Raw genomic sequence first — 21,419 nt, 5'->3', positions numbered from 1 at the left:
ATGTGACACAGTAGCAAATGTTTTATGTTGTTGATTTATGCAAGAAACGTACAAAATACTAAGAAATGTAAGTTACGGATTACCTTGTAAAGGAGGGGTCAGTTGCAGGTGCTGCATTGACGTCACAAAGAGCCGCGCTGGGATTGGTAAGACAGCGGGTGTGTGACTTACGCAAGGTTTGTAAAGGAGGGGTCAGTGGAAAGTAGTGATACTGACATCACTTAAAGCCGCACTAGTATTGGCTAAACGCACAGAGTAAGTTGAATTCTAATTGGATACGAAAATAAGAGACGCGCTAATATTGGAGGGAAAATTGAGTAACTATAAACATAGAAGTCCCGGGAATAATAATAGACAAAGGGTTGTGTATGTACGACCCCACATTAACTGTGAGTCGGCCAGATAGAAACTATTTAGGGTTTGCTTACCAACAATATTTGAGAGGAAGATCATGAAAAATGTATGGTGAGAAAAGAAAAATGTCATTTATGCATAAAATAAAGAATTATTTTAAGAAAGATAAGCCTGTTAAAACTAGAGAAGGAATTCTCATTCCTCCTCCGAAAACTCCCGCATCCTACATGATGGTAGAGAGAGGTTATCATACTTGTGTATGGTTAGAAAATTGGATTGAATACACAAAAGAAGATGGAATTTTGGCTTTCCCAGAATATGGAACATTTAATGAAAGAATTTTACATAATTTACGTACAAGAATGAATGAGTTAGAACCCAGACCTAGGTTGACTAGTATGAGGCATTAGAAGAATGGGAAACTGAGGCATTTGAACGAGATAGACCAAGGTGTAACAGGAATTTTACTAATTTCTACCCGAAATTTCCACGTGAAACTCGAGACAAACAAATGAAACAATGGAGACAAGCCATGTTAACCGAGGGATTATATCCTGTATTAATGGCTGATGAACTGACAGGAACTAAATGTACAGAGAAGAAAAACACTTAATGACAAGTGGAGGAGGCACTGATGAAGATTATTTAGATGAAATATTAATGAGAAGTCCCCCGCCATATCAGGAAGGGCCAAGTAAAATTACCCCAAGCACTCCACTCCTAGAGACACCCTTAGTGCCACAAGTAGTACATGATGGAACAATAGAAAGAGTACGCCAAGAAAAAAAAATAATAGAGAAAAATAATACAGAAGATAACACAGTTAAACGCCAATCCTGAAGCTCTAACTATACCTGTGACTATAGGTCCTGTTGTTCCGTTGTATGGAGATAAATCAAACTATCCTAAAACTCCCGTCATGACTACACCAATCATAGAACCGGGAAAAAGAAAAACAATAGTTGATGACCAAGCTAGTGATTGCGAGTCAGTAATTTCCTTAATGGACTTGCCGATAAGAGGGCAAATAAATGACACACCCAGAAGAGTCACCTCAGGTAGTTCAAAAGAGGTGTGAATTGAGACATCCACTGGAACAGAGAGTGCCACACTAATAACACCAGAAGAGGTAGAAAGATGGACAAGAAACAAAAAAAAGCCTGATCCACCACCAAAAGTAGTAAATGTTTTCAAACTAAGAGTAGAGTTGGAAGAGATGATAGCAGGAAATGTATGGTTGGAAAGGTTGACTACCTTCAATGAGGAAGAATTGCTGTTCATTTGCAGAAGTATAACTCGAAATACAAAAATATTTCATGAAAAATTAATGAATTTGGCTTTAGAAATGGGAATTGATGTGGGAAGATCCAAGGTTCTGCAAAAACCTAATAGAGCAGAATTTTCTGATAAGGATTTAGAAAATATGAACGTGTCTGGGAGAAAGTTGCAAGTTAAGGAATTGATGACGATATTACAAAAATGGGGAGACCTAGACAGATGGAAAGCAAAGTGGACAAAGAAAATGGAAGAAGCACAGGCCACTCGAGTAACATCAGAGTAATTAATGAAAGAAACAGAAAGACCAGAAGGGTTGACTCCAATGAGAGAAGTCCCAGGTGGAGGTCATGTACATGTCCCATGGACTAGACAGGATATTTTGTCATTTACAAATGATTTCCCAAAACTGAGGGAGAAGCCTGTGGAATGGTATAGACACGTCGAAAGGTTTGTGAAGTTTTCGAAAGTTCTGTTGAAAGATTTGGATGGTTTGTTTGACATAGTGGTAGCAGTTGATTTGTGGGCTGAGTGTAAAATTACGGTTGATTGGCCAACTGAAGAGTACCCGAGAGACAAGAAAACTGGAGCCCCGTCTGAAGAAGTAATGAGAAAATATAACCAGGTCATAACTTTCTTGAAAGGAAAAATTCCCCCAAAAGAGACAGATTGGGTAAAGATAGATAGAACAACTCAAGAAAAAGATGAATCAGTCCATGCTTACTATGAGTGCCTTCTACAGGTGTTCAAACAGTATAGTGGAGTGGAAAGCATTTAGAATAAGAATATGACTCATTTTGTGTATCGATTTGTAAATGGATTAAAGAAGGAAATTTCTGAAAGGATTAAGCAACATAATCTGTGTTGGCAAGTAAAGCCAATTGACGACATTTTAAAATATGCAAAGTACTGTGGAGATGAAATTGACAATAGACGAAAGATTTTAGAAGAAAAGGTAATGTGGGCTCAAGTTAAATTGGCAGACCAGCAAGAAATTCAGTTAAATAACATGGCAGGGAAATCAAGAAAAGGGCAAGGAAATGGCGAAAATAATGGGGGAAAACCAAAAGGGCGATTAAGTAGATAAGAGGCAAAGAAGAAATTCCCTTGTCATAGGTGCGGAAAGTTGGGGCATTGGAAGAACGAGTGTAAGAATGTACAAAATAATAATAATAGCCCAAACCCAAATTTAAATCCACAGACGCAGAATGGGGTGATAATGAGTCAACCACAACAGGTTGTAAACCTGCAGAATCAATTGCCACCTGCCCCTATGCCAAAATTTGTGAGTCAAGCCAAGTACAGTACGGACAGCGGATTTCAAGAAGGAAGTGGTAAGAAAACTTACCTAACATCACAGTTTCTTTTGCAGGATTCATATTTCAAAAAACCAAGATCAATGACGGTGCCTGAGAGAGGGGGATGAGGATTGCGTACTTGGCGCATCTTTACCGGTAGATCAGTCAGGTCCGTATATCGACGGGAAGGTAGAGGGAAATGACATTACCTTTTTGTTGGACACTGATGCTACCCGTTCTACTGTGAGAACAGCAGACATTCCAAACTTACCCCTCTCGGGAGAAGCGATCCAAGTAGTGGGCATTTCTAATAAACAATTTAAGAACAATATCACAAAGCCAATGGAAGTATGCATTGGAAACTTCAAGGAGATGCACAAGTTTGTAGTGTGCAACTCCAGTCCCGTGAATTTATTAGGAAGAGATTTGTTGTGCAAAAGGAATTGCACCATATTCTGCTCACCGGATGGTGTTGCCATTAAAACCCCAGATGAAGACAGAATATACAAAATCAGGTTAGCTAAACAAGGAGCAGAAGTTAATGAGTTGTATTCAATAATAACCCAGGATGATTTGCCAGAAGAAGTAAAATTGACAGTAAATCCAGATGTGTGGGGTTTTACTGGAAAAGAAGTAAGATTAATGACAGATGTAGACCCTGTAAAAGTGACCGTAAAGGAAGGTGCGGTTTTTCCAAATACCCCACAATACAAGTCCTGAAATCAAAGCGGGTGTTGCAGCAGAAATAAACAGAATGGTCAAAAAAGGCATATTAAAATAAATTTTAAGTAGTCCCTGTAACTCACCTATAATTGCCATTAAGAAACCCAACGGCAAATATAGGGTAGTTCAACATTTACGAAAAATTAATAAGATTGTTGTGCCCTGTTGACCAGTGGTGCAAAACCCTACAGTGATTCTTTACCAAATACCATGGAATGCGAGGTGGTTTACCGTGATTAATTTATGTCATGCTTTCTTCTCCATTCCATTGCATCCAGATAGCCAGTATTTATTTTCTTTTAAATTTGATGGTCGTGTTTATGCCTGGAATCGTGTCCCTCAAGGGTACACAGAAAGTCCATCCATTTTCAATCAGATTTTGAAAAAATGTCTTGAGACTTTGGTAATGCCTAAAGAATCTGTCCTCGTACAGTATATTGATGATCTTTTAGTCGCTTCAAAAAGTGACTGTGTGACAGATTTCATAGCTTTCCTAAACCATTTAGCCAAAGGTGGACATAAAGTATCCCCTGAGAAGTTACAGTTTTGCAGAAAAGAAGTGAAATATCTGGGACACCAGATAGAACGTGGAGAAAGGAGAGTGACCTCCGAAAGAATAAAAATAATAGAACAAATGAAGTTGCCGCAAACCCAGAAGGAAATAAGAATGTTCCTTGGGGTAGTTGGATATTGCAGACAGTGGATTATGGGGTTCTCCATGCTGGCAAAAACCCCTGATACAAATGACAAAGAAACGAGCTAAAGAACAAATAGAATGGGATGATGAGAGTACGAAATCCTTTCTGAAATTACTAGATTGTTTATGTGAAGCCCCTGCTTTAAGTATGCCCGACTATTCAAAAGACTTTGCATTATTTTGTTGTGAGAGAGATAATTGTGCCCTCTCAGTTCTAACTCAGATTCATGGCCTGATGCGACGCCCAGTGGCATACTTTTCTGCTACCTTACATCCTGTAGCATCCGCTTTGCCAGGATGCCTAAAAGCTGTGGCAGCAACAAGTGTGAGTCTTGAGCAAAGTGAAACAATTGTGATGGGACACCCTGTAAAGGTATATGTTCCCCATGCAGTTGTTATTCTCTTAACACAAACCTGTACACAGTACCTTACACCAAGTAGATTAACCAAGTATGAAAGGATCATTTTAGGTGCAGACAATGTGACCATTGTTCGATGTACTGTACTTAATCAAGCCACTCTGTTACCAGATCCATACAATGAGGAAGTAAAAGATGACACGGAACATGATTGTCTTGATGTAACAGGACTTAGCACAAAACCACGTCCAGACATACAAGATGAGCCATTAAAAAATACTGAGCATGAATTCATTGTAGATGGTTCATGGATGCGCCATGCAGAGGGAGGATTAAGTGCTGCCTATGCTGTGTGTACATTGGCTGAAATAGTCAAAGCATCCTATTTACCAGGAGTCAGGTCTGCACAAGTAGCTGAATTGATTGCTTTAATTAAAGCCTGCAAAAAGGGGAAAAATTGGAGAGTAACCACTTATTTATTTTATTTACTCACTTATATTGTGCAAGCGAATCATCCCCTGGGGGATCTCTCGGCGCATAGGAGAGGAGCACTAGGAAATGAAGGACAGCTTAGAATAGCCAGGTCTTAAGAAGCTTTTTGAAACTACGGTAATTAGTACAGGCACGGAGCTCATCTGGCAAGGACTTCCAATGGGTGGGAGCCAGATACGAAAAGGCCCGACCTCCCATCCTAACCTTTCTATCTCTGCAAACGCAGAGCAGATTTTGGCTGCTGGATCTCAGCAGTCGTGTAGGATGGTACCACTCGAGCTTCCTTGCCAGGTAGGATGGACCCAGCCCACGGAGGAGTTGTGAACTAGGCATAGCAGTTTAAAAATGGACCTCTTTTTTGTAGAAAGCCAGTGAAGTTGACGCAGAAGGGGTAACGAGGGGGTCCGAGCCGGCTTATTAAGAATAAGACAAGCCGCCGTATTTTGGACCACCTGTAACTTGGCGGCCAGGTCCTCCCTCATCCCAACTAGCAATGAGTTAGCATAATCCAGTCGGCTAATCAAAAGTGACTGGATAAGGGTCTGTCTAGCCGTGAGCGGAATCCATGGAAAGATCCTACTGACCATTTGCATGGTTCCAAAGCAGGCCCCGACCACTGATTTTACCTGCTCATCCATTGCTAGATTGTTATCAATTTTTATACCCAGATTCTTCGCCCAGCCTGTGGGGAAAGGGGCATCTCCTAATTCAGATGGCTACCATTCTGGAGTCCACATCTCCTTTGCCTTACCATATAGGAGAATCTCAGTCTTTGAGGAGTTAAGTTGAAAAAAGTTCTTCCTCATCCACTCCGCTGTACTGATCATACATTGGTGAATTTTGGGCCTAGTTACCGCAGGACTTTCCTCAATGGGGACTATCACCTTGGTATCATCTGCATAGGATATGGTTTCAAACCCAGACTCACGGTTGATAGAGGCCAAGGAGGCCACGTATATGTTAAACAAATTGGGGCTCAGAACTGAGCCCTGAGGGACCCCTTTATCAATAGTAGTGGTCCAGGAGCTAAACGGCCCAAGCTGGACACATTGAGATCGGTCCGCCAAGAAGTTCTGGAGCCATTTAAGGGTCCTGCCTCCGACACAATCTCTCGCAGCCGGTCTAAGAGGATTCGATGGGAGATGGTGTCGAAGGCGGCCGACAAATCCAATATAACCAGTATCACAGGGACGTCCCTGTCCAGGGACATCCTTATGGTGTCTGTTACCTCCAACAGTGCCGCCTCGGTACTGTGTGAGACACGGAAGCCTGACTGGGAGGCATCCAGTATATTGTTCTGCTCTAGATATTGGTAGAGGTGCTGATTGACCAATTTCTCCATAAGTTTTGCGCAGCACGGCAAAAGAGAGATAGGTCTGAAGTTCTGAAGGTCGCTAGGATCAGCTAGCGCCTTCTTCAAAAGGGGCTTTATACGTGCCTCCTTCCACTTACGCGGAACAGTGGAGGTTACAAGCGAGATATTATAGACAGATGTAAGAGACTCGGCAAGAACTGAAGATAGTGCTGACATCACAGCAGGGGGCATAAAATCTGACGGGGAACCATATTTTGCTCTAGCTATTAGAGAACACACTTCTTCCCTCGTAATGTTAGGGATCAGTTCTAGGCTTGGCTTACTCAGGATCTCCAAGGGTGAAGATTTGTCATACACACCCTCTTCAGGGTCAAAGGAGCTATAGATCCTGTCAATTTTATTAATAAAATGACTGCCTAAATCCTCACAAAGTTCCTGAGTGGGCGGGGGAAGAGGATTATTTGCTCTGGGATTGGTGAACTCCTTTATGATAGCAAAGAGCTCCTGCGATGAATTTTTTGCATTCATAATGAGGGCACCCAGATCCAGTCTCCTAGCGGAATTACAACTGTTCAGATATGCTCTATGAGCACCTCGATAGAGCAGTTCATCCTGTTCCAGCTTGGACCATCTCCATCTTCTCTCCTTAGCCCTGCAGATGGCTTTCTCCCTTCTGAGGACATCATCCTATGAGGGCGTGGGGGGCTGGAAGATTTTATAGGCACCCACGAGAAGCTAAGAGCTGAATGATCGGTCCAGCCCATGCTCCGCGGGGGTTCTACCACCACCTCCTGAATGTTGGTAAAAATGGTGTCTAATGTATGACCCGCCACATGGGTAGCACCAGTGACTCTAGGAAAAAGATCAAGAGTCTCCATTGCCGCTATCAAACATGCAGATTCAGTGCTGGATGGTGCCTCCAGATGGTGGTTAAAGTCCCCCACCAGCAAAAACCCAGCAGCCTGAAATGCATGAGGGGCGAGCCGTTCCAGTAAGGTGGAACAGAATTCTCTCTTATTGCCTCCGGGAGGATGATACACTAAGGCACTTGTCCATTTAATAGCTTGGGCCCGGAGAACCCTAAATATCAACAACTCCAAGTTTGGAGAGATGGTATCATGGGTCTTAACATGATACGGAGGGCGCGATGCAATAGCCAACCCTCCACCCCGCTTGCCCTGTCTATCCAGCCGGACCACAGAGTAGTCTGCTGGAAACGCTATAGCCAATGCGGGGTGGCATCTTTGTTAAGCCACGTCTCAGTGAAGAGACCGATGTCAGGTCTAAATTCATCCAGTAGGTCCCAGATTTCAGCCTCATGCTTAGAGATGGATCTGACATTCAGGTAAAGCCCCTTAGAGAGCACTCCTGGCCCTCCTTCTAGGCCCCTGATGGTCCCCATTGTGAGTTTAGTCCATAAGGTCTTGGGGGGGTGTGTGATAGAGTATTCAGGAGTGGGTGTGTATCGTCTTTACAGGTCCAGCCACATCCTCTACACCTCCCCGTCAGTGCGACAGTCCCTGACTGAGGTATAATTAGGCCTCCGGCACACGGGGCCGAGTTTCTAAGTTCCGCCAGCCTATCTTGTGAATAGGTCAGCCTAGGCCTGGGGGAAGTCTGTGGAGGGGCGGACGGCATTTCCTGGCAGCCGGCAGCGTCCGGTCGCGGACGGGCGCAGACGGGTTTCCATGTGTGCGCCTTCGGCGCGCCCTCGGCGCGCCCTCTGCGCGCGTCCGCTGCGCGGCCGGAAGTGATTGGCTTTTGTACCCGGCCAGTCCGTCCACTAGAGCGCTAACCGCTCCTCTGACCCCCTGCGTGGTGAGCAACGAACTAGAAGACGGACTCTCTCCACAACAATCAATCAGAATGCTGATTGCGGTGGACCGGAGAGCCGTCTATACAGCAGGAGCCTTCTGCCACGGATCAGGTAAGATGGATCCAAAACAAAGTTTAAAACTCTAGCGCCCCCCTCATACAAGAAATACAATTCAAAGTACAATTCCTAGTTATGTCGCAAGTTTTCTTTTTAAAAAAGCAATTCCCTTCTGCAGCGTCTAAACAAGAGTGCAATCTACTCCGCTGCGCGGCCGGAAGTGATTGGCTTTTGTACCTGGCTAGTACGTCCACTAGAGCGCTAACCGCTCCTCTGACCCCCTGCGTGGTGAGCAACGAACTAGAAGACGGACTCTCTCCACAACAATCAATCGGAAAGCCGATTGAGGTGGACCGGAGAGCCGTCTATGCAGCAGGAGCCTTCTGCCACGGATCAGGTAAGATGGATCCAAAACAAAGTTTAAAATTCTAGTGCCCCCCCTCATACAAGAAATACAATTCAAAGTACAATTCCTAGTTATGTCGCAAGTTTTCTTTTTAAAAAAGCAATTCCCTTCTGCAGCGTCTAAACAAGAGTGCAATCTACTCCGCTGCGCGGCCGGAAGTGATTGGCTTTTGTACCCGGCCAGTCCGTCCACTAGAGCGCTAACCGCTCCTCTGACCCCCTGCGTGGTGAGCAACGAACTAGAAGACGGACTCTCTCCACAACAATCAATCGGAAAGCCGATTGCGGTGGACCGGAGAGCCGTCTATGCAGCAGGAGCCTTCTGCCACGGATCAGGTAAGATGGATCCAAAACAAAGTTTAAAATTCTAGTGCCCCCCCTCATACAAGAAATACAATTCAAAGTACAATTCCTAGTTATGTCGCAAGTTTTCTTTTTAAAAAAGCAATTCCCTTCTGCAGCGTCTAAACAAGAGTGCAATCTACTCCGCTGCGCGGCCGGAAGTGATTGGCTTTTGTACCCGGCCAGTCCGTCCACTAGAGCGCTAACCGCTCCTCTGACCCCCTGCGTGGTGAGCAACGAACTAGAAGACGGACTCTCTCCACAACAATCAATCGGAAAGCCGATTGCGGTGGACCGGAGAGCCGTCTATGCAGCAGGAGCCTTCTGCCACGGATCAGGTAAGATGGATCCAAAACAAAGTTTAAAATTCTAGTGCCCCCCCTCATACAAGAATTACAATTCAAAGTACAATTCCTAGTTATGTCGCAAGTTTTCTTTTTAAAAAAGCAATTCCCTTCTGCAGAGTCTAAACAAGAGTGCAATCTACTGCGCTGCGCAGCCGGAAGTGATTGGCTTTTGTACCCGGCCAGTCCGTCCACTAGAGCGCAAACCGCTCCTCTGACCCCCTGCGTGGTGAGCAACGATCTAGAAGACAGACTCTCTCCACAACAATCAATTGGAAAGCCGATTGCGGTGGACCGGAGAGCCGTCTATACAGCAGGAGCCTTCTGCCACGGATCAGGTAAGATGGATCCAAAACAAAGTTTAAAATTCTAGTGCCCCCCTCATACAAGAAATACAATTCAAAGTAAAATTCCTAGTTATGTCGCAAGTTTTCTTTTTAAAAAAGCAATTCCCTTCTGCAGCGTCTAAACAAGAGTGCAATCTACTCTGACAGATTTACACTGACAGTCAGTATGGTTACGGGGTTGTGCATGACTTTGGTCAGCTTCGGATGCAGCAAGACTTTCTGACTTCTTTAGGGTCTCCAATTAAAAATGGAAAAATGTTCAAAGAATTACTTGAAGCAATACAATTACCAAAAGAAGTGGCAGTGGTCAAATGTGCCGCACACCAGTAAGGAGATGACCGTGTGACTTCAGGCAATTGGTACGCTGACCAGGTCGCCCAACATTATGCCAGATACCGAATGGCAGTAAACAGAAAAATTGAAAATGATCAAAATAGCTGCCAACTTATGCTATTGTCAGGGTTAGAAACATGGAAAGAAGTGAAAGATCTACAGAATGAAGCAGAAACAAAAGAAAAAGAGGAGTGGGTGAAAATTGGTTGTACACAAAGCAATGAAGATGGTGTGTGGGTCTACTTAGATGATAGACCTGTGTTGCCAGACAGCATGCTTGCACCTATGGCTAGAATGTATCACGGAGACACTCACATAGGCCGAGATGCAATGATTAGACTTTTAAGGCAGGATTGGTTTAGAAATACGGCTGAAAGGCTTTGCCAAAGATGTTTGACATGTCAGCAAATGAATCCAGGCATGAGAACAATAGCCTATATGGGTAAAATTGGAAAGGCTGAAGGACCATTAATAAGACTACAAATGGACTTCATTCAGTTACCTGCTTGTCGAGGATTAAAATATGTACTTGTCATCGTCTGTTTATTTTCAGAATGGGTGGAGGCATACCTCACCAAGAGAAATGACAGTTTAACCTTAGCCAGACTCCTATAGAGAGCTCATTCCTCTGTTCGGTTTTCCAGTAACTATTGAATCAGATAAAGGGTCTCATTTTAGTAATGAAATAATTCGATTAATTTGTGAAGCATTTAAAATTGAACAAAAGTTGCACTGAGCATACCGCCCAGAGGCATCTGGAGTGGTAGAACAATTAAATGGCACAATTAAATCGAGGTTAGGAAAAGTGTGTGCATCGACTCCTCTAGACTGGCCTGATGCCCTACCTCTTGTTCTGATGGGACTTAGAAGTATTCCAGACACAAATACTGGATTGAGTCCCCATGAAATCCTCATGGGAAGAGCAATGAGGCAGGCATGCATACCAGGACACAAGTTGTTGAATATAACTGATGATTTGGTACTGGAGTATTGCAAAGAATTGTCTGACCAAGCGCATTCTGTCTCTCACCAGGTTGGAGAGGACGCAGACGTCAGGCAGCCGAGTCAAGCGCATGATCTGAATCCTGGTGACTGGGTTGTAGTGAAGAATCACACACGAGAGACTTGCCTAGCACCAAGGTGGGAGAAACCACATCAGGGTATATTAGTCACAACAACAGCTGTAAAATGTGCAGGCTTGCCTAATTGGATTCAGGCAAGCCATACTAAAAGAGTACCAGCATCTGACGAGGAGGAACCTCAACTGACTCAGGTAGTTGAGGGGGCTGAAGGTTGCACAGCTAAAGGATCTCAAGCAATAGGTCCTGAAGTAGCTGACAAAGAACAACCGAGCACCAGTCAGGATGATTAGATACCTGTAGTAGACATACCAGAGATAATTGTAAGAACCAGAAGTCAAACTAGACAAATTAGTCAAGAACAGAGTGAGGAACAGATAGACAAAGAGGAAAGTGCTAAAGAAACAGAAAATTTAAAGAACTTGAGACTGGGGAAGAACAGTGAGAATCTAAAGCAAGTAAACAGATAAATGACGACAAAGATTCAAAGGAAATTGAGCAAGAGCCAATAAGGGAAGTTACAGAAATTCAGACAGATACAGAAAAAGCGATTTAAAAAATTGAACCTGAACTGGGTCAGGCTAGTGAAGGAGAAAACATTCAGGAAGAAAGTAGTGAATTAGTAAGCCCTGAACAAGATCAGGCAGAGAAAGAATCTGAGGATAGAGAAAATCACGTTGTGCCACAAATCAACGAAAACGAAAGAACATCTGAAGAAGATACAAGTGCAGTGCAAGCTAAACGAATCAGAAAAGGTGATAATAGGCCAGGTGTTATCAAAATATTGAGATATCACTTTAAGACGGTACCCAAAGAACCAGAGCAGGTAGACGAAGTATCCTATTGGTCTGGGCAAGCAACTGTAGGTTCTAAACAAAGAAGCCCCAGAGCGAAATTTGTAAATAACAAATTCAAAGGTCCTGAATGGACATATGTAATTCTCGAAGATTTTGAGAATTTAGAAATAATCAAAGAGGAAATTGAAAATTTTAATGCAGAGCAAATTGACGAAGTGAGACCACCTTGAACGAATTTCCCTTTTATAACACTGTTACAAAGTTTGAACCACTCAAATAAAGAAGAGAAATCTTCTTCCCCATTTTGAGAATGGCTGACAATAGATCTGCTGGAAAACCAAATTGTGTTAAGAAATGTTGCAGAATGTGTATATGTAGTATATTTCCAATATTATTAGTTACTAAACACAAAGATCCACCCTCAGATAGCTTTAAAAGCCATGTCCTCCCAGATTGAGTATGCTTTGTACAGTGGTGGGAAAAACACACAGTTTGTTTAAATACCCCTCACACACCAAAAGGGCCCTTGGTGTCATGCTTCATCATAGGGGTCTTCCCACCCCTCTTCGGGACGGGGCGTGCTATAACCTACGGTTACACGGGAGCACTGTTGCTGAGAGATGACTATGTGTCGTGTAGGAGTGTGAGTGGAAGGGTCAGGAGTGAATGGAAAGGTGAGGTTAAAAAATACCTGACTCGTCGGTCAAATTTTTTTTTATATACCTTTGAGCTGGTATTGTTAAAAATGTGGGAGGGAGGTGTATTTGCCTCAATAAACTATGCCTCCTGTCTCAGTCAACATGTTTTGAAGCCCCCTGGCTTCTTCTTCAGGACCTAGCAGATCCCTTCTACACTCACTTTCTATGTGGTGTGTTCATTTCACTAATCCTTTTCATGAAAATGTGTTCGTGCAAATAAATATACAGTGCATGTGAAGCCTCTGAACCTAAACTTCAGATACCAAAATGACTGAGGAAAAAGAGCATTTTGCAAGTGGCAAAACTCATGCTGCCATGTCTTTAGCTTTTGAAAAGAAAGGGAAAATCTGTCTCCAGTGGTTAAATACAGAATATAACAATGTATTTATTGGTTCCAGTGAATGTGAGCATAGTTTTTTAATAATCGGGGGATGGGGACTAAAATGAGGATCTGATCCAGTATTTCCTGGAATTTATTATGTGTGTGGCAATAAAGCCTACTTTAGGCTGCCAGTCCATTGGTACGGGAGTTGCTATTTCGAAATAGTATTCCCAAAGGTTTATCATGTAAAAAGAATCACTGGAAGCAATGAAGACGCAAATGGACTAACACATATAAAAAGAGCTAGTTTTTCAGAAATAGTAGGTGACATTTTTGGTGCATTGATACCTTCAATGGGAGTTCTTCTGAATTCACGGAAAATTTGTCAGTTGTCTACAGTAGTTGATCGGTTATCTACTGACACTGCTGGAGGATTTCTGCTTATCAACACTGAATTAGTTGCAGTCAAGTCTATGGGTATGCAAAATTGACTTGCCCTTGACATATTATTGGCAAAAGAGGGTGGAGTCTGTAAATTATTGAAAACGCAACATTGTTGCATGTACATTCCAGATTTGAGTGTTGAAATTGGAAAATATATTAAGAATATTACGAAATTGGAGGAAGAGTTGAAACCACTGGAAGTTGAAAGTGTATGGAGTAAACTTGCAAATTGTTTTTCCAACATAGGTAAATGGTTTTCTAATTTAGGAATAGGTATACTAGGTCACATAATATTACCAATAATGGGAATAACCCTATTAGTCGTAGCAATAATGTGTTGGCACAAGTGTTGTAGAGGAAGAAAGAAATACGAAGTGAATGGAAAGGGTAAGAAAAGAAAGCTTGAAGAAATACAGCTAGAAGAATTAAAAGGAGATTTTTTATAAAAGAATGAGAGGGTTACAATGCAAGAATTAAAGGAAAGCAAATGAAAATGCTGAAGAAGAAATTAAGATGTGCTAAAGTTGGCATCTGTTTTAATAGAACATTTTTGATGGCAATAAATGCCATCAGAGAGGGGATTGATGGAGCAAGAATTCGTAAAAGAAACTTGCTTGGATTCAATCCTCTCAAATAACATGTAACAATGTAATCAATCTGTTTTGTAAATACTAAAACCGCAATACACCACGAACACTTTTATCTAGGGGAAGCTTGTCAATGTGCATTACTAACCCATAACTAGGCCTGGGCTAAATTTCCGTTCCGCTCGCGGAAATTGCGATAATTTGACATTTTCGCGTTCCGCGGAGAGCGTGAAAATGTCAAAATTTCCGCATTCCACAGCTTAGCGATAATTTGGTTCTTGCTCGCGCTGTACAATAATACATTCTCGCGCGATTACCTTACCTAAATCCCCGCGTTCGCCGACAAGTTTTCCCGATCCGGTCGCGTTCTCCACAAGATGTTGGATTGTTGGTAGCCATTTGCGCTGTCTCGCGACAGTTTGCGCCCGCAGTAATGTCATTGGTCGCGCGATCACGTCTTTCTTCTCGCGATCATGCACCGCGAGAAGAGTGAAAACAAGATGTCCGCGCCCGCAAGCAACCGCATGGGTAAGTTGGCGAGCCGCGACCATGCAAAAAATACCGCAAACGGGCGGGGAAAAAACTTCCACATCTTCGCGATATTTCCGCGCGTTTGCGGAGATTTGTGACATTTTCGCAATAATTTGCGAAAGTCACTTTCGCAAATTCCGCCCACCCCTACCCATAACTTGAATGTTCTAAAATGGCCGATAAAACGTGGGATTTCTATTGCGCATGCGTCTACTGCATCTGCGTAGTATGACTCTGTCGCTTTTGGTGGGAAACTAAAAATGGCAGCTTTGAACTCACACGCTAATGCATCTGCTGCTGATAAACTAAAACTCGTAAGTTGTATTAAACACTAATGCAAAAGATTTAAATAAGTAAATGGGAACAGAGTAGATATAAGTGGTATGCAGTGAAATCAATTGTTTCTGTGTTCTAACGTGTTTTTTTCTCACTTTATTATTAGTTCTTATTTGGGCCTCGGAGGGTGGCTGGAATCCCTACTACGCGCATGCTCATAAAGATTGGCAAAAGCCCATGACGGCACCCATGTCACTCAGTCAAGGACACCTCGAATGAAGAAGCCTGGGAGAGTCGACTGAATCACCCCAGCGAATGCAACAATGTTGAATAAAATTGTTTAATTTACTTAGTAATGTGAAATGCATGTGGGAATAAAGCTATGGAAAAAGAAAATTAAGGGGCGGGCACTTAGACAATGGTTCATAGAGAAATGTTAAAATTTAAAGTGGTGTGATGAACTCAGCTCCTCATCCCAACCAATCAGAATAGGGGAAGACATAAGAATTGATACCTGGGGGGGTGGGTGGTACATGAATCAAGAACAGTATAATTGAGGTAAGATAGCTAGAGACCTCATCCGACTTGTCAGATCTGTCATTCCGACTCGTCACTGACCCAATGCGTATACTGCTCTAGTTCCTGTCCGAGACGCTGTCTCAGACCCTGCTGCTGCTAGAAACTCTGTCCGAGAGTTGAGATTCTGATCGATAACTCTATTCATTTAGAGGGATTGCAGAAAAGGGACACCTGAGGAGAGTAGTGCCTGAGAGTGGTGCAACGCTGGTGTTGTACTTTAGAAGAAGATATCCTTCCAGATCTGAATTTGCCTGTTTCCTCCACCTGTAACCTGCCCTGGAGATTCTATCTGGTTTCCCCCATTTCGGAGTTGGGTTCATCTTGACCAATAGGTAAATATAATCCATAAATCTATCTTTTATGCATGCTTTCCTTTTCCTCCTTCTCCAGGTACTGTCTTCATTGATCATTTTAGTAAACTCTGCTATGATTGACTTTTTACTTTGCCTTTTGAAATGAAGGTGGTTACTGTAATTGATTTGTGACTCACAAATTAATTTAGATAAAGGTTTTCTTCTTGAGTCTATGGTTATTCAGAGTAAAGAGGTAAGAATCATTCTACCTTAAACTAGCTTAGCAACCTGATTTGTCGAGGAAATGAAATAAAATATATTGAATTGGTAAGATTTGGTAAAAGGTGAATAACAAAATTACAGGTATTATTACTCAAAATTGATGTCAGCTGGGTTTCACTCGCTTACTGTATGAATGTGTTTGGGCCCAGGTGAGTATTAGGTGTATGTGTGACCAGAGCTGGTGACCCGCGCTCTATCAGGCCCCAATACATGCACCTAAGTTTACCAGTTCAGCAGGGTGGATTCCAGTCCATTAGATTCGCACAGCAGTTCTCCTAATACGTAATCCACAAAGTTTCACAACTCAGAGCTTGTATAGGTGCAGGCATGCAGATAACCAATCCCGTCAGCTCCCCCTCCACAGTCAGGCCATTAAAGCGCTACAAATCGAGTGAGGTGCATAACAGACACCGCTTTGTGCCAATGTCTCAACGCTTTACACCACAATGCCTCCCAGGTAAGTGTGAACACAATGCTATGCCCGCATCTAGTTTGTATTTGCGCAACGGTTTTGTGCGGGAATGAGTCCTTTAATCTGGTGTTCAGCTTCCCAGGCCCTTTGCACCTCCCCCTGGATCGGCACAAAATGGCCGGCTTCCGATACTAGGCCGCACCAGGATGAGTCTCTAGTCTGGCACACACTAGTGTTGTTTGGGAGGGTCACCGATCTGATGGAGGGCAGGCGAGCTGCCACGTGTCCACGCTGCTCCAGCTGCAATTCAGCCTCGTGTTCGTGGTAACTTTCAGGCCAATTGCGTCACCCAGCCTATCAGCTGCACAGTTATGCCGGAGGAGTCGGCCACAATTAAATTCCCATAGAAGTTGGGGAGGACGCAGTACCTCGGACGGTGTCTCGTGGGCTGGACTTAATCTTCGCACACTCGTCTCCTGCTGGTCGCAGTTCCCCAGGCAGCAGTAGAGGCACGGCAATCCAGGCTCGAGCACTCCTCTGGTCTACGCCCGCCTCTCATCACCACAGGCTGGTGCTTCAGTGCTGGATACAGGCCGTAGCTTCCAGCTTCCCATCAACGGATGTAATGGAGGGGTAGAGGGTTCGGTAGTGACTCTACTTGTTGCCGGTCTTTTCCCGACATGTCGCAGCGGGAATGCAGGGCTGCCAAGTACCGCAGACACAGGATAATTGCTGGATAGTGTGGCAGCTTGACGGAGCCGAGAGCTCAAGCGGCCATCTTGCAGCTCGCAAGCTCCGCCCCTCAACCCTGTATTTTTACTGGCTTTAGAACTCTGCACACTTTAACCCTACTAACCAAACGTAAAGTGTCTGTGCTCCCCTTTAAGTATGTTTGAATATGCATATTCCTAATTGGTAGATTTAACTTTGACTTTAAGTCCCTAGTATATGGTACAAAATGCACCCATGGCCTGGAAGTTAACTGCCGCTAGTGAACAGCAACCCCTATTGTGCCATCCACTACAATAGAAGTGGAAACATGTCCTCAGACCTTCCAATGTAGCTTGACTGTAGCAGTGTAATAACTGCAAGTTGACCTGTCAAACATAATCCTTTTGACAGATCTAAACCACCATTTTTATATTTTATGTGTCCGCTACGCAGGCCTTACAGCTTACAAGGTAGGGTGCATGGTATTTAGAAGTAGTACAAATTTTATGTTAACAGGTCCTCACAGTGACTAGCACCCAAAAACTATTTTTCACTATGGCTTGCCTATTCATCCTATGTAGAAGACTAGAGTACACATTAAATTCCTAATGCTGTATCTCATGAATGGTAGTAGCTAGAAAAACAGACATCTAGTTTAATATTTATAAAAAATCCAATTCAGTGGTGAAGTTGAACAAAAATTAAATAAAAAAACTTTTAGAGGTGTACCTTTTTCCCTGCCTGAAGTTCGTGGAGGCTAAATTGCATAAAAGGTTTGCATAGTATTATTACACAAAGCAGAGGCCTGGTAAGAAATTGCAGTTGGTGTGCTGTCCCAAAGCATTAAAAATCAAATTACAAAAACAGGACAAGTAAAGACTGCCTATGATTGGCAGCAGTGAGCAATGAATGGGCAGGTGAGCAACAGAGTTGAGAGTTATAATAAAAGCCAAGGAATACGGGAAGAGATAGTAGAAGGAATGGATGGGGGTGGGGTCAAGAAGCAACACTGAGATCATGGGATTAGGGATGTGAAGAGGAAATCAGTACATTGGGGTCATTATGATGGCAGAAGGACTGCCACCACCGGGCCGGCGGTCCTTCCCCCATCATCAAGTGTATTACCCACCACCAAATTAGGATGGCGGTGGGTACCTCAGCGGACGCAAAGTCTGTCTGCCACTTCACCGCCAAAGACAATCGCACCAATTGCCTGGCGGACTGTGCAGGGCCCCTAAAATGGTGGCGGTGCCTAGCAGGCACTGTCCACCAAATTAGGATGTGGGTATGGGAAGGCCTTTCCATGGCGGCGATGCCGCCATGGAAAGGCTGGCGGGGATTGGGTTTGGGGACCCGTTGCGGGCCCCCTTGTTTGGGGGGGTGTCACTGCACTGGGGGTACCCATGGTACCCCCCTGCATTTCCATGCACCAAGTGGCAGTCACCGCGTGGTGCCTGCCATGTAGTGCGGGGAAAAGCTGTGCAAATTCTTTTAACATTGCGTACAGTGCTGCAGCCAGCAGCACCGCCCGCATTGTTAAAAGTCATGGATGCGCCTGTCAGTATGGCGGGTGCATCCTAATCGCAGTGGTGGGACCGCCGCATGTCTGGCGGGCTGTTCCAAACACCGCTACTATGGCAGGCAGACCTAGTCCACCCACCATCGTAATCAGCTCCATAGAACTGAGGTGTACAGAGGAAGAAAACATATGTACTACCACGGAATTCTAAAAGCCAAAGAAAAATAGCAATTCCCTGAATGTAAATAGTGGAAAAGCACAAGTCGTCCAGTCAAAAGCATGGTAAAGAACCTGTGCACCAGGCGTGGGACAAACACAAGAAGAGGGAAAAGAAAGCCATGGAATATGAAACAAGCAAATGAGTTTGAAAACAAAAGCCAGCCAGTGATAAGCCATGGGCTGACCAAAAGCCACTGTAAGTATTTTAGACAATAGATCTTTTAGCAGCACATAGGTAGACCCGTGACTTAAAAAGGGCTTCCACAAAATAGGAAAGAAAGACGATCAATCCCAGCGAGAAAGTGTGATATTTTCCTTAACAGAAAACCTACAGGACAGATTGTGAGTGTTATTTTGAAACTAAAATGGAACAAAATATGAAGGTCGAACAAAAGAAATGTAATAACGAATGTTTAAAAATCTTAGACTAAACAAATTGGTTCACTGAGGAGTTCTTCAATAAATGAAAAAGAAAAACGTTATGAAAAAACTGGTAAAAGGAATAAGTTAACCTTGTTTTTGGGGCATCATGCTAGTGCTGTTCTGCGTTGTAGTAGTTGTCGTAATAGTAGTAGAAGCAGTGGCTGAAGAAATCACTGTAGTTTTAGTAGTTGTAGCAGATGCTCTAGGTTTAGTAGTTGTATCAGACGCTCCTTTTGATATAGTAGTATTGGGTGTAGTGGAGACGAGATTGGTGTTTACAACTTGTGTCACTGCTAACACTGTAAATCCAATCCCTTGTACATGCTGTGCTATCCAGTCTGCGTAGTAAGATGCACTGGTGTAGACTCCTGGGTATCTGGGCAGAGCACATTGTTCTCCCCAGCTCACAATTCCGACGAGAAGCCAGCTGCCGGCAAATTGGCATACCAAAGGACCACCAGTGTCTCTCTGAAAAAATAAGAGATCAATGTTACTGATTCCAATTCATTTTATTTTTATTGAATGCAGACCAAGACAAAACAAAATTTAGCTCTACATATTTTGAGGCAAAAAAAGTATTTTTTCCCCATTTAAAGATGGTGTCAGGAATTTGGAGCACCTAGATAATACTTGTACCAGGACTGCCAACCTAATATAAAAATTCACAGTTCGATTGTATTGTGTTGATGTAGAAGCCATGGAAACAGGGCAAAGCCACAGACAGGAACAGGTCTTTGAGCACCCACAATTTCTAAGTTATCACACATACCCCCCTATAATTAAAAAAAAACATCTAGGGCAATAAATCCAAATTTTAGGGATTGTGATTTCCTAATTACGATTCTTTGAGAATTGCAATTAAGAAATTGCAATTCTTAATGTATGAAACCCATCGAGTTTCACTTAAGAATTCCTAATGGGGTCGCAATCGACCTACCTCATGAATATTAAAGAGGTAGGTCTCAATTTGCAACCCATATGGAATCGCTGCTGTCACGGGGATGGTTGCCTGCTGAGGTCAGCAGACCACCATGTCGATGACTGCTTTTTAAAAGGAAAAAGAAGAATAAAGAATCCATGCTTACATTGTGGTGGCATAGGGCATTTCGTGAAGAAATATCAAAAGAAACCAAAATTCTCTCTGAAGAGAAATGACGAGCACCACCAGTAGGAGGAGTTGCTTTTGTGGTTATGGGTCAAGTAGCAACTCCAACAAGACATGCAACTCTGCCTGTGCACCTCAGTCACTCACTGCAGCAGCACAATAATGTATCCTGTGCTTCTGGTGTGTGCACAGCTCTACCAGTACACCTCATCTTTTCACTATACCAACAGGGACTGTTCAGCTCCATCTCGGAACACAACACGCTCATCAAGAGGACCTACATCCACTTCAATCCTTCTATGCAGCAGCAACAACCATTTTATTCTACCTCTGGTAAACTCACAACTCTGTTAGTGCACCTCATTTCCCCACAGCTACCACAGCACCTCTGCTGTTTCCCCATTGGGCAATACAAAGCTCTGCCAATGTACCTCAGTCCTTCCATGCCAAGGGCTTTGCACATGTCTGGGCATCCCGTGCATGGAAAGGGGTGGGTCACAGGTCTGGGCTCCTGGTTTTTGGGGAAGAGGGTACTCAGCCAACTTTCATCTTCACTTAGAGTCTCTCTGGGTGTGGGGGACATCCGCGTACTTGCAGGGTGCATGTCCTCAGGTTGTTTTTCTGCCATTTAATCATGTGGAGCTTTGCAGGTGCATGCCAACCGATCGCATGAGGTGTATTTTGGTGTGCTCTTCTGTATATCTTCAAAAGCATGCATTATTTCTTCCTGCAATAGTCTTCACTTTTTTTTTTTTAGAGTCTATTAAAAAGCACTAAAGTATTATTTCGACAAGGTTTGGTGTATTTTTTTATTGGCAATTGAAATATTTTGCAAGTTGACATTCATAAACAAGCATTTGCAATGCAATAGGTCTCGCATTTGCGAGACTTTGAGCTACTGGCATTGTAAATGACAAACCTTTTATATATGTGTTAGTTTTTAAAACAGATAAATAAAAGGCATTGTCATTTACAATGCCAATTG

General features: G+C 43.3%; 1 protein-coding gene across 1 annotated transcript in view; it reads right to left on the bottom strand.

The window, feature by feature from the left end:
- The window catches only part of LOC146811599 (transmembrane protease serine 9-like), a 452,993-nt gene that overhangs the window by 104,158 nt on the left and 327,416 nt on the right, over window positions 1-21,419 (bottom strand). Inside the window, exon 6 of the mRNA XM_085618580.1 lies at window positions 19,419-19,797. Coding sequence (XP_085474706.1) covers window positions 19,419-19,797 — 379 coding nt within the window. The remainder of the gene's footprint in view (window positions 1-19,418; window positions 19,798-21,419) is intronic.

This window comes from Triturus cristatus, chromosome 7, assembly GCF_964204655.1.
Source record: "Triturus cristatus chromosome 7, aTriCri1.1, whole genome shotgun sequence".
NCBI lineage: Eukaryota > Metazoa > Chordata > Amphibia > Caudata > Salamandridae > Triturus > Triturus cristatus.
Note: the sequence above shows the minus strand (reverse complement) of the source record. Positions and strands in the feature narration are given on the sequence as shown.